This window comes from Sander vitreus, chromosome 12 (genome assembly GCF_031162955.1).
Source record: "Sander vitreus isolate 19-12246 chromosome 12, sanVit1, whole genome shotgun sequence".
In the NCBI taxonomy this organism is placed as follows: domain Eukaryota; kingdom Metazoa; phylum Chordata; class Actinopteri; order Perciformes; family Percidae; genus Sander; species Sander vitreus.
The window spans coordinates 10,805,767-10,818,640 of NC_135866.1; the positions used below are offsets into that span (position 1 = coordinate 10,805,767).

Below are 12,874 nucleotides of genomic sequence, written 5' to 3' on the forward strand. Positions count from 1 at the left end.
CAGCCTTTTCTAATTATCTCAACAACTTCCATAATATATTCATCAAACTTCTAACAACAATATGAACAGCAGTCTTCATACAGCAATATAACAGTAACAATGACTGTCACATGAATAACTATTAAAAGAAATAATGCTCCCAACTTTAAATGATAACAGTACTTAAATGAACAGCAATATGCACCTGTTGTATTTTAATCCAGGCTGATAACAAAAAATGCTGGGTGATCAGAAAAGGCTCCAGGATTACAGTTTTTTACAATCACTTTGGCACTAATTTCAGAACCTTGACGTCATTTTTCAAAACTCTAGACACAAAACTCACAACCAATAATCAAAATACACATTTTTCAAAACTCTAACACTTTTGTCAATTGCTTGGATACAATACACATAAACCAAAGATCATTTGTTCATTTAACAAAGATCACCTGTTCAATATGACACAACTTAACATCAAAGTACTACTATTTCAAAAGGCAATTCACACATTACATTTCAGATGATTGTCTATTCATTTCATCACAATGATCTAACTATCAGATCAAATGATAAGTAACTGTTGCATTTCTCTTAATGCATAGTTGTATGGAAACAGACAAACAATATTCCATGTTTAGATCATGAAAGTTAAGATTAATTGTCACCAATTAGTGTGGAGCATGAACCGATTAGACTACATTATCTATGGATGTAATATTTCATCATCATTCTTTACTGTAATGTACTACTTACTGTTTGTCAGACACTGTTTCTATGGTCCCATGTACCACCTTTGAGACTATTTACAGTATTGACAGTACTGCACTGTATGCATGCAGGCCCTTGGAATTGCTTGTCCAATTCTGCCAACTCGTTACTGATGATTGAGATATATACTTTATATATATACAGTATATATATATATAAATAAATATATATATATATATATATAAAATAAATATATATATATATACTGTATATATATATATATATATATATATATTTACTGTATACATACATATACATATATACTCGTACCACATTGTTCGCCATGCCTGAAGGTTTTTTCCAAGATGTTTGGCTAATTGCAATGTAGATGAGAACCTGCGGCCAAATCCACAAGACAGAGTTGATGAATATGTAGAAGTACAGTAATCACTTCTTTGTTTTGCTTTTTACAGTACAAGCAAGTTGAGGAACACTGCATTTGATGTTTTACAGTACTGTCTTTTCTTTTCTATTTTGTAGCTAATTATTTTGCTTTGATTCAAATGAACCTATGTTGTGATCGTACTGTATTGTTCTTCATCAATACATTTCAGGTTTTGTTCAATGATTCCACTGTGTCTGTAGTATTCTCTCTACTACTGCAGTACTTTTACAGGGATGTATTTACATCTAGTACCATTATGAAACATGTATCACCTATTTTGTATTACAATATTTAATGATTGTACGAACGATGACCCAGTGAAACTATGGGTAGCTTATGTGTGGGTGATCTAAAGTAACGTTTCAATGGTATTTCACAATAAATTTGTTTTTTGAACCAATGATTGTGCAAGTGCAATATTTATTTAAAGATATGAATGCACAATGCAATGTTTTGAACATTGGACAGCCTGTGTTACAAGTGATGATCGTTTTGAGTTTTGTGTCTAGAGTTTTGAAAAATGACGCCAAGGTCTTGAAATTAGTAGCAAAGTCATTGTAAAAAACTGTAAATAAATCCTGTCTGTTAGCCTGGTCGGGAGCAGGCTAGCTGCACAGAATAAATCTCCATGGTGATCTATGTGCCTCCGCTTTCATGAAACCGAGTCAAGGCTAAATTCATCCAGGATAACGGGGAAATCCCGGCTTAATCCCTTATCTTGGTTTTGTGAAACAGGCCCCTGATGGCCTTTTTACCAGAAAAAAATCTTAACCATTATACCGAACCTGGCACCTGCGGCTAGTGTATGCAAGGATAAGTGCATATTTGCTCCTCCTCTACTCCTTCCATGCTAGTAAGACAATGCTTTACACCCGACTCCTTTGTTTAAATGTGCAGGTGGAAAAAAACAACATGATAATAAGGGATGATTAACAAGAAGTGTCTACAGGAGATCAAATGGTTCTCATCAAAGCCAACACAAGCCCCAACAGCTCCTCAGTGGCGTGTGTGTGTGTGTGTGTGTGTGTGTGTGTGTGTGTGTGTGTGTGTGTGTGTGCCCACTGAACTAAACTGGCTTGTTGTCTCAGGATCTGAGAAACCTCCTGTGCTACCACATTTGTTGTAGCCTCTATTTGACACAGCATGTGAGGATGGCAGAGTGTGAGATTGTGTTTTAAAGTGAATTTCCCTTGCCATGCAGAAGGTGTAAATAATTATTCAAGGCTCATTATGGTACACTAAAGAGAGAAAGGACACCGCCTTGTCAGAGGCAGATCTATCCTTCAGGTGATTGAAGGTAGAGCGCAATTAAGATTATAACAGAGCTATTATAAATCCTCACAACAATTGGAGTTGACATCATGTGGAAGGTGAGTGATTAAGGAGTGGGGTTCTTACATGCCAAGTGAATGAAACCTATTACTTTTGCCAACAATATTGGTCAATGAACAGAGGAAAGAGGATCTGTGTGTATATGTAAGTGTTTGTGCATGTGGACATGGGCATGTATTACTTACAGGTTTGGTCTTGACCATCTCCTGAGGCTTGACATCCATCTTCATCATCACAGTCTGTGGTGCTGCTCTCCTCTGTTTCCCCACTGCCCAGTTCATCCCAGGCCTCCATCTGGCCCAGTTTTGGAAACCTCTCCTGGGTCTCCTGAACCACAAACACAGAAATACAAAGTTTATCACACACTGGTGTATGTAGAAAATCAATTCCACTATGTTTACAAGCAAACCTGATTCTCAACCTGGTACAACAGTGGTCTTCAAGAACCCTTTGGTTATCATATATGAGCTCAAGCTGCATCCACACTACTACGTTTTCATCTTAAACCGGCGTTTTAAAACTGAAACAGTCTCTGTCCTCAAGAGCGTTTTGGCACAGGAAAAGCTCCTACTACTGAGTCTGATTAAACATTGATGACTTCATATCATTTATCATCATTGATGTACATGACAAAGAAGATTATATCGTTGTAAAAATGTACTTTGCCTTAAAAAGCATTAGTTTTCCTTGTAAGCGCAATTCTCGGCAGGGATGCAAAAATGTGGAACAACACCTGTAACTGCGCTGGACACGGTAATTGTCACAAATTACTCGAATTATAGCTTGCCTCTGCACATGTAAGCAGTAGTAGCATTATAAAATGCAGCATTTAACAGCACAACAGCTGCTTACATTGACAACAAGGTCCGAAACGCCTGTAATTAGTTATCCATGTTGAATTTACCGCTGGTAGTTGAGGTGACGTCTGTTTCCCTCTGAAAAAGGGTCACATGATAGGGGCGTGACGAATCAGGGAAGGACACGTCGCAAGGGGACAGGTGCGTCATAGTTTCCAAATGTCTCCGTTTCTGCCTGTCCAGACTACAATGCAACCCCGGACATTTCAAACTAAACTGGGATCAGCAGCGTTTCCAAATGTTTTAGGGGCGTAGACGTTTGGATGTAGCCTAGGCCTTTACTCATATGTAACGGAGGCAACTAAAATGCTCATGTGAAATACTTTTGCAAAGCAAGTTATAGATGTTGTAACCAATAAGCGGGAGAGTGTTTCCCAGTGGAACATTATAAACCTCATGTCTCCTGTGTCCCTCATCATGCTCTGACATTAAAATCCCTGTAAATGTCAGCAAGAGCCCAACAGATTATACATAGCATACACAAGAGCAGTGTGGGTGGTGTACAGTAAGGGCCATGGGTGGTAAGATGACACGTTGCATTTAATTACAACCAGCATTGATTGCAAGGTTGAGAAAGAGCCCCAGAATGTTTTATATCTATGAACTATTAAATTTGGACAGCAACATATATAAATGTTGGATAAAGCTCAATTTACTCTTCCATCCTGGGGTTAAGTTCTATATAATACTCTACTTGGTAAAGTTTACAAGAAACCAAATAAATTACTATAACACTATTGATCTTTTAGGTGTGTGGTTTCTTTGTATGGGAGTTAGAATGTCAAACATCTGCATCATCGTCATGTGTATTTTCACTTCACTTCTGCATCTAACTGTAACCAACACCTGGACCTATAGTAACCATATCACGCTGTACTATGACTAGGGTTGGGTACCGGAACTGGTTCCACTATGGAACTAGTAGGAATCGGACCGGATTAGAATGCAAATTTCGGTTCCTCATTTCGGTTCCACTTAATTGAAATATTTTCCCTCTGTCACTCCGAAACGGACGTAAAAATATCACACTTTCTCTGTAGTGTACCTTTAGCTAGATACCATAAATGTAGGCTACTACAAAACGGACATAAAAGCATATTAACCATTCACTGCACGCGATCGCTAGTAAACATATTACATCTTTGATGTCATTTTTCAGTTTTTCAAGAATCGGTTTAGGAATCGGAATCGTTTTAAAAGTACCGGTTCGGCATCAGAATCGTAAAAATCCAAATGATACCCTTCCCTAACTATGACACAGTTCTGCATGAAGACTTTCTCAGCCTGGAGCGGGAAACACTGCTCCTTATGATGTTCTTCCCTCTCAGCATGGGGTCAACTAATTAGACCACCTGCTGGTTCTTCCTGCTGTCCACCATCATCAAGGTGGTCTTTCTTCCATCAAACCATGTCTGACAGGAAGCTCTCCTGACACAACAACAAATGATCCTTTGGAGTATGAGGGTAAGAAAGTGGCATGAATACCATATTTGTAGAACATAGAGACACACACATGTTCAAACTTGCTCATTTTGACCGTCCTTTAGGTTGTATATACGCATATACACGCGCGCACACACACACACACACACACACACACACACACACACACACACACACACACACACACACAAAATTAAACATTCATGAGAAAGCTGACAAGATCAATCCTGGTGCACAGCTGACCTTCATTTGGAGGGAACAACCACTGAAGATACGTTGAAAGGAAGGTGGGCTTTGGGGTGTTGAGGGATGACTAATTTCCTTGCCATTGACACTACACTATGTCTGTCACTCAACACACCTGACAGAAACGGTGAACTTTATGCTGCGTTCAGACCGGGAAACAGCGATCTGGCTATTTGTCGCAGGGTGGTACGGCAGTGTGGGAGTGTCACTGAAACGGCCCATTTGTGTGACGTCCTGTTGTGCTCTTTAACCCCCCAATGTAGCACAAGTAGACTTTATATTTCACAGTTAATGTTTACCGTCAGATCGTTTATAGATCTCAATGTTTCCGACCGCTCTTGAAGGCAGCTTCAGAGCGAGAAAGAGAGAAAGAAAAGAGACTTCGTAGTTTGGCGAGCATCAGCTGTCACACAAACCTCTGGGCAGTTCAGTGCTTCAGTGTTTCGTTTTTTTAAACTTTCTTGTGGCAGTGATAGAGGCAGTGATATTTCCTTTTTCCTGTTTACTGTACTGTACTCACATCACCTTAAAACTGACTGACAACTCTGATCGCCGGTTACATGATTGGCCACCGCAGCATGACGTGGGGCGTTTCTCCAAAAGTTGAGTTGGTCTCAACTTTTCGCCGCAGGCCTGCTTTGTTTTTTTGCCTGTCCCCCCCCCCATGGCAAACCCTGCCGCAGCCTAAACGCACTACCCTCATTCAAAATGAATGGAAAGACCTGCATTTTTGCCGCACCGCCTGATGATGCAGGCTGTGTGAATGCAGACTCCTGAGCCTTCAAAACCCCAAAAGAAACAGACAGGCTTAGGTACACTGTATACTATATATATGTATTATATATATTACTATATGTATACTGAAAATGCTAAACTAAATGTAAGCTACAATCCTGAAACAAGACTAAAAGTCTACAACCATGTAGCACTTTGATCTTTGAGCTAAATGTTAACATCAGCATGCTAACATGCTCACTTTGACAATGCTAACATGCTGATGTTTAGCAGGTATAATGTTTACCCTGTTTACCATCTAGGTTTAGCGTCTTCGAATGCTAAAGTTTGCTAAATAGTCCTTCAAACAGTGCAGCTGAGGCTGATGGGAATGTCATTTAGTTTTGCAAGTATTTGGTAATAAACCAAAGTATTGGACAATTCTGACCTGGTTTTACCTGCACTCACACATATTAGGAAGTTAAGAGGTACTGTCTGGACACCGTAAATATCTGTCCTTCTATCTGTGTGTCTGATGCTCAGACAGTCAAGGTCTTGAACTGAAGTACAAATAATAAGGGAAATAATGAGGAATCCACTCAACCCTGATGTTGAAGTATAAATGTTTGATTGTCAGCAGTAATTCTGTGGCAGCTCAACTGTTGTCAAATTCATCAGAAGAGCAATAATGAATAATATAGGTATTCTTTCTGTCATTCTTACCAGAGCAGTGATTCCCATTGTCTGCAAGGGAGAGTGGAAGAGGAGACCAGGCGGATCCTGACATTACAGGTACTTTTTGATATTGTAACTCATTACATCGGTTGTGCATTACATTTTTACTTAATGTGAATGCACCCCCTCTCACTCAGGCCTGAGTGAGTGAAATGAGTGCTACAGTGAAATGAGTCATGTACAACCATAATACAAGGCCGGGCTCCATGAAACTGGAGTGGGCCTTTTAGTGGAAGCAGCTAAAACATATCACTTATGCTCACCGCAAGTGAAAGCCATTGACAATAGCTGGATGGCTCAGTTTCCATAGATGTACAGTTAGATACAAGAGGATTACTTAGAAAAAATGTGAACAATATTACATGCTGGTTACAGTAGTGCATTTTATAGTTATGGATTGGCTGACATTGCAACCTGTTGACAGGTTTTTCTGTGTGTCCTGTACTTCTTCTGCCTGTTTGGAGGATGCACTGTGAAAATCCTATTTCCTACCTCAGCCGTTAACACTACTGTGTGGTACTGGTAGGTATCATTACACTTTGAGGACACTATTCTGTTGCTGTGAATTACAGGAAAAAATACAATGAGTTGTGTGCAAAAGAGTAAGCTAGAATGTAATGATCTATCCTCTGCATCAGTCCAAATATGATAGCAGGAGCTTGCAATGGAAAGATAAGTGATAATGGAAGATAGACAGCAAGCAAAAGATGGAAAACATCTACCTTGGCTCCGGACAGTATCCATGACAAATCCATTAACCTTTTTTGATTATGTAAAGCAACTCAATAAACGCAATGCACATTCAATGAGTTTAGGAGGAAATGCTATGCTGAACAGCACAATGTTGTATACCAACACCATCCAGATAACCATTTGGGTATTAAGCTAATAACTGTGCAGTTCAGGGGATGTTTAACACAATTCTGCTTGGCCCAGCTGTCCTTAAAGCATGTTAATTAGAGAAGGAATCAATTAAGTCGTTGCTGTGGAAACCACAGTCGAGCCATTGTAGAACTGTTGGTTGCCTGCTGTCCAATTCAGTTTTTGTTGACTGTCAGGACAACTGACGTTCAAAACAGCCAGGGGTTTCTGTTTCAAAAGTAAGGGAAGTTCATTGTGGTATTCCAACTGAACAAATCAACTTGGTCTCACCGAATTCCGTGAAATGAACATGACCCTTTAACTCAAAATCTGTGGCAGTTTCACGGAATCGCCGAAAATGCCGTGACGGGCCCACGGATCCGGTGCCTATGTAAGTCAATGACAGGCATCATCCGTGTTCTACGCACAGATTCCCTGATCACGGCACGTTTCTTTCTGCCAGTCGGGCTGCCGCAGAGAATCTGTATAGCTTTGCTATTATTGGTATTTTTAGCCCAATAACCGCTGTTTTAATCAACATTTATTCACCAGATCTTATTATGGTTTATTTGTATTTCTTTTAATGTTATTATTTCGGTCTATTTCGGCCAGGGAAGCTGGATGCTTTGTTGTTTATTGATATTTTTAAAACTATAATGCTACATCTATCAACATTTATTTAGATCTTATCATAGTATACATTTCTTTATTTTAATATTATTATTTTGGTCTTATTACCGGTGAAATATTACAGTATGCTGTAAGACAGAACACAATATGATCCGAGCTGGGCGCATGCAAAGCCGATTTCCCACAATGCAATGCGGGCATTCATTTCAGAGAATCAGACAACGATCACCGGGTCTTTAACGCCAGTATCGCTTCAATGTACATATATAATCAGTGGTTTAGTCACCAGCAACAACACATTGCTCTATTTTGTTCTAGTAAGTTATACACCGTAATAACGTTTAAAACAATCTGCTGGAGACTCCAGAAGTGACGTAGTAATTACCGCACGGCGTCTGTGAAAGTATGCTGCACGTTGTAGCCTACGTGAGAATTTGTACAATAAATATACAATAAATATACCAATAATGAAAAAAATAGTGTTTTATGCTTATGTTTGACTTATTTGCATTTGTTTTGACTTGTTCTGTTGTTAAAAACAAAAAAATAAACTACTTACAAAGAAAAGCATTTTTTATTTTATTTACCATGCATCGTTATTTAAAAACGCAATTTTCAAATTTTGTGGTTGATGAATGTTAATAGCAAAGACTAAAGGGGAAAAAACATGAGCATATGTATGTGTGGGACTTACTTTGATTTAACATCACACTGCATTATTAGTTGTTTTAAATACAAATTGTTTAGTTAAATTTTGTATTAGCACCATTTATCATTCAGACATACAGAACAGATTCCACAATATGAACCTGGTAATATTGGATGGTGCACAGAACAGAGAAACACAAAATGAGCAAATAACTGACTTTTTGAAATATCAATTTATGGTAGGCCTAACATATTAATTATTATATTCAGAAGATGATCCTCATATCAATCACCGTGGTTACAGCTTGTAGCCATATAGCCTTCAAAATTAAGAAGGGACTAGTTTTAGGAAGCATTTCAGGAAATTAAAAGGATAAGCAGATTGTTGTTGAGGTTTTTGTTCACAGAGATGTAGCTTTGTTTCACAAACTGAGGAGGTGGTTGTGACATGGGTCAGAGGGTGTCAGAGGTCATAAATGATGAACCAATTAATCGGCTCTGCTCCTATAGGCACCTTTGTGTTTATGTGGACAACACCTGGCTATAAGGCCCGTGTTCAAAGTGTGTGTTATCATTTAGAGCACACAGTGAATCAGAGGGTTTATGTTATACAAGGCTGCATTACAGAGCATATTCATATGTCAGAAAGCATGACAATATCTAAAAACATTTCATTTAAAGTTTGGTTGTCAGGTGACTGTCATGAAGGTTGTGGAGAGGAATAGAAACCAGTCTCTCCAGGCAAGCACAGAGAATATGGTCTGATCTATCTTTATTCTCCATGCCAAGTAGCTCTTATCCTCTGCTGGCACACCAATGTAAACTAAATATTTCTAAACTATAGGCCTTATTTGGACCTACCTCAATTAAAACTTTAAATAATGTTGCTTAAGGCTGGTTGTGGAATAGCTTCATGATATAATACATATAGAGTTGTGTGTAGGTCTTGTCACTGTTTGTGAAAGAGCAATAGATTGTGGCTGATAATGTGCTTCAGTCTGGCTGCATATCACTTTGTTTATGTTTTTTTATTGTAAGTATATGTCAGCTGTATGATAAAACAATATGTCAAGTGTTATGTGTGAAGCATTTGAACTCAAGGCAGAAGGTGCTAAACACATAAGACCAGCTGTTATAGAAAGCTCTGGACCTCAGCTGTCATGTAGACATGGTCACCAAAGTTTACCCACTGTAAGCACTGTCAAATATGGTAATAAGCTATTTTCACCTATTCAACGGTTAGATTTTTAAAATCTGATGACACTAGGGCTGAACGATTAATTGCATTTGCGATAAAATCGCGATATGCGATTTCCTAATCGCAAAGGCTGCGATTTGGTCACGTGACTCGCAAGATCAAATCAGTCTGCACCCGCAGAGAAAGCATCAACTTAGCACGCTAACGCTACGCCGTACCTTGAGCAGATTTCTGTCATTCAAACAACTCTGAGTTGTAGTTTAAAACTTTTACAGCCATTTTAATAAAATGAAGGGTTTTATTCGGGCTCGAGTCCATACATGCAGTTAATGGATACAGGCACGCAGAACTGAAGGCTCGGTTAGCAACGATTAGCTCTGATTAGCGGTTAGCTCCAGTTAGCTAGCTCCGTTATAAAGATATGGATTGGAGAAGACTGCCACGGGGAGGGGTAACAACCAGACTTTGATAAATTACGTTCGGGGAGCTTTCAGAGCAGGGTGGCTGCGTTGTTTCAACGGTTTTATTAGTACAGTTAATCCCACGGCAAGACCAGCAGCAGCATGCTACTGCTAACGTAATGATAGCCTCTCTGTCTCTGAATCTGTGCGTAGACCACGGATGATGCCTGTCATTGACTTACATAGGCATCGGATCCGTGGGCCCATCACGGAATTTTCGGCGATTCCGTGAAACTGCCACAGATTTTGACTTAAGGGGCCGTGTTCATTTCACGGAATTCTGTGAGACCAGGTTGGAGCAAATCTAATTTGTCCCAGGATCTAAAGGAAGAGCGATACATAATATTCCAAAATGAGTTGTTCTTAAAGACTGTTGAGTGCATAACAATAAGCGGTGAATATTCTCTCTCTCCCTATCTGCTTTCTGATTGACTATTGCTGCACTGAGGACCAGGTCTGGGTTTCAATGATTGTCTTAAGTAGTTTCTCAAATTGGCTTTTTTTTTCGTCCAGTTTTCTGTCTTTTTTAGAGTAGAAGCAAAACCCACATTATATGCTAAGCTGTGCAAGTTAATTTCAAATAATGATAATTAAAGTCTGAAAACAATATTTTCTAGCATCGGATGACTCATTGGACACATAGATGAACACCGCAGTACGATTAACATAACAAAGGATGGTCCATTTATGCCATCAAAGAGTCATCCTCCTGGTCTGTCACACAGTACCATATGGAAAATGTGAGCAAGTGGGCAGAATATTTCAATAGCAGCAGCCTTTATGTAACCTACAAAGCAGAAATCTACTGTGCCTTTAACCCTACAGGGACAGATGTCTTTGTTCTCACACGACTCTGCCTTCTTCTCTCTCTGACATGTAAAACAATGCAGCCTATCACACGGCTGTTGCATTAGATCGAGCTTTGCTGTTCATGCTTTAAAATAAAAATAAACATAAGCTATTTAAGGTTGATTAAAATTGACAGTGGTATATTTATTTTCATACTTATAAAACCGGTCTGAACTAAATGTTCCTTAAAATACGATGCACCCTGGTGAACTGTAATGTACCTGTCTAATCTACTTCTTCTAAAACAATTTTCGTCCTCCGATAGAACCTGTTGCTGTTACATGTAAGTGTAGTGCAGCTGAGAATATTGAGAATACTATTGGTTGACAAATGGCTTTTTTCAGCCTCTTTTATGATTTGTTCTTGCTTAAACAGCACATTTAAAGTGAAGCCATTTCTCTTCACTGCTGAGAGTCAGCCATAGAAATCTGACATTTTAGATGATTTGAACATTTCTTCATTTATAGACCATTATTTCGATGTTAATATTTCAAGGTGAAATGACAATGTTCATTGACGTCGTAGTACAAAGCACTTTTTTTTAAAATTAGATTTAGTATTTTAGGGTGGATTTTTCTTTCATAATAACTAACAATACGAGGACAGAATCAAGAAAAATGCGATCTACATCTAGCTGATTTGAAACAGCACCTGTCAAGTAAAACAAACAGATAGTGATGGATTGAGGAGAAAGAAAGACAGATAAGACACAAACAGAGAAAGGGGGGGAAGGAGAGGCAGAAGGGGTGAGAGATTTAGAGTAAACAACTAAAAAAGGAGTATATTCAGACAGGAAGACTGAGATTTTAGTTGTGCAAGCAGGTGAGGGGATGAAAAAAACAAGATGCCAGCCTTCATGCTTCAGGCTCGCCTTGAAATTACCCTGGCATCCAAAGACAAATCAGGTATTCCCATAAGGCTTTGAACAAAATCCCAAATCATGAAATATTTTCTAGTTCTTCTCTCACACTGCCAACTCATTGTCCTCTCTCTTTAGTTTCAAAAGCATTCCTCGGTCAGAGGATGATGGAGCAGTTTTGAGAGCATCAAGGGCTGAATTCCTGCATGTATTTGAGTGCATCTAAAATCTTTACTGCCAGGAATGACCAAACACCTTCTGAAGGTACTTGGAAGGGGTAAAAAAGTAAGTGTGTGTGTGTGTGTGTGTGTGTGTGTGTGTGTGTGTGTGTGTGTGTGTGTGTGTGTGTGTGTGGCTTAACCAGGAAGCTACTGTGGATACACATTCCAGTTTTATGTGGAAACTGAACATCTGATTATGAAATTTATAAATGTGAAATGTGGTCACCAGGGATGGGATATATATACTGCAACTGTCACAGTTGTTGTGTAAGTGTGTATGTGTGGGTGTGTGTGTGTTTCTGTGCACACATCTGTGCATGCGTATTATGTGGGATACTACTGTCAAAGTAGTGAATCCAAATCATAAGTCATAACCTTTGTATGCCCACATTGAGACATGTGCTCTCTATCTTCCCTGACAATTTGAAACAGTATCACCTCATTGAGGGCAGTCGTGGTAAAACTGTGGACAGGGAAAAGGAGAGGGGAAGGAAAACCTGGAGGAGACTAAAGGAAAAAGTGACAGTGGTAATCGCTAACAGTCTGCAGAAGTCCTCCCAAATTTTTAAATTAAAATTCTCTCCATTCTCTCACATACATTACAGGCGCATAATGCTTTTGTGTAAAAGCAAAAATCAGCTGAGAGTAAGCATTTACTGTATCTATGTGAATATAGGTCTGGCTT

The 12,874-nt window shown here is 39.0% G+C and overlaps 1 protein-coding gene across 2 annotated transcripts in view; it reads right to left on the reverse strand.

Annotated features, from left to right (window-relative positions):
- gpc5c (glypican 5c) overlaps positions 1–12,874 on the reverse strand; it is a 111,451-nt gene that overhangs the window by 22,148 nt on the left and 76,429 nt on the right. For both annotated transcript variants that reach the window (XM_078264230.1, XM_078264229.1), the window contains one exon: positions 2,653–2,794. In XM_078264230.1, the coding sequence (XP_078120356.1) occupies positions 2,653–2,794 (142 nt within the window). The remainder of the gene's footprint in view (positions 1–2,652; positions 2,795–12,874) is intronic.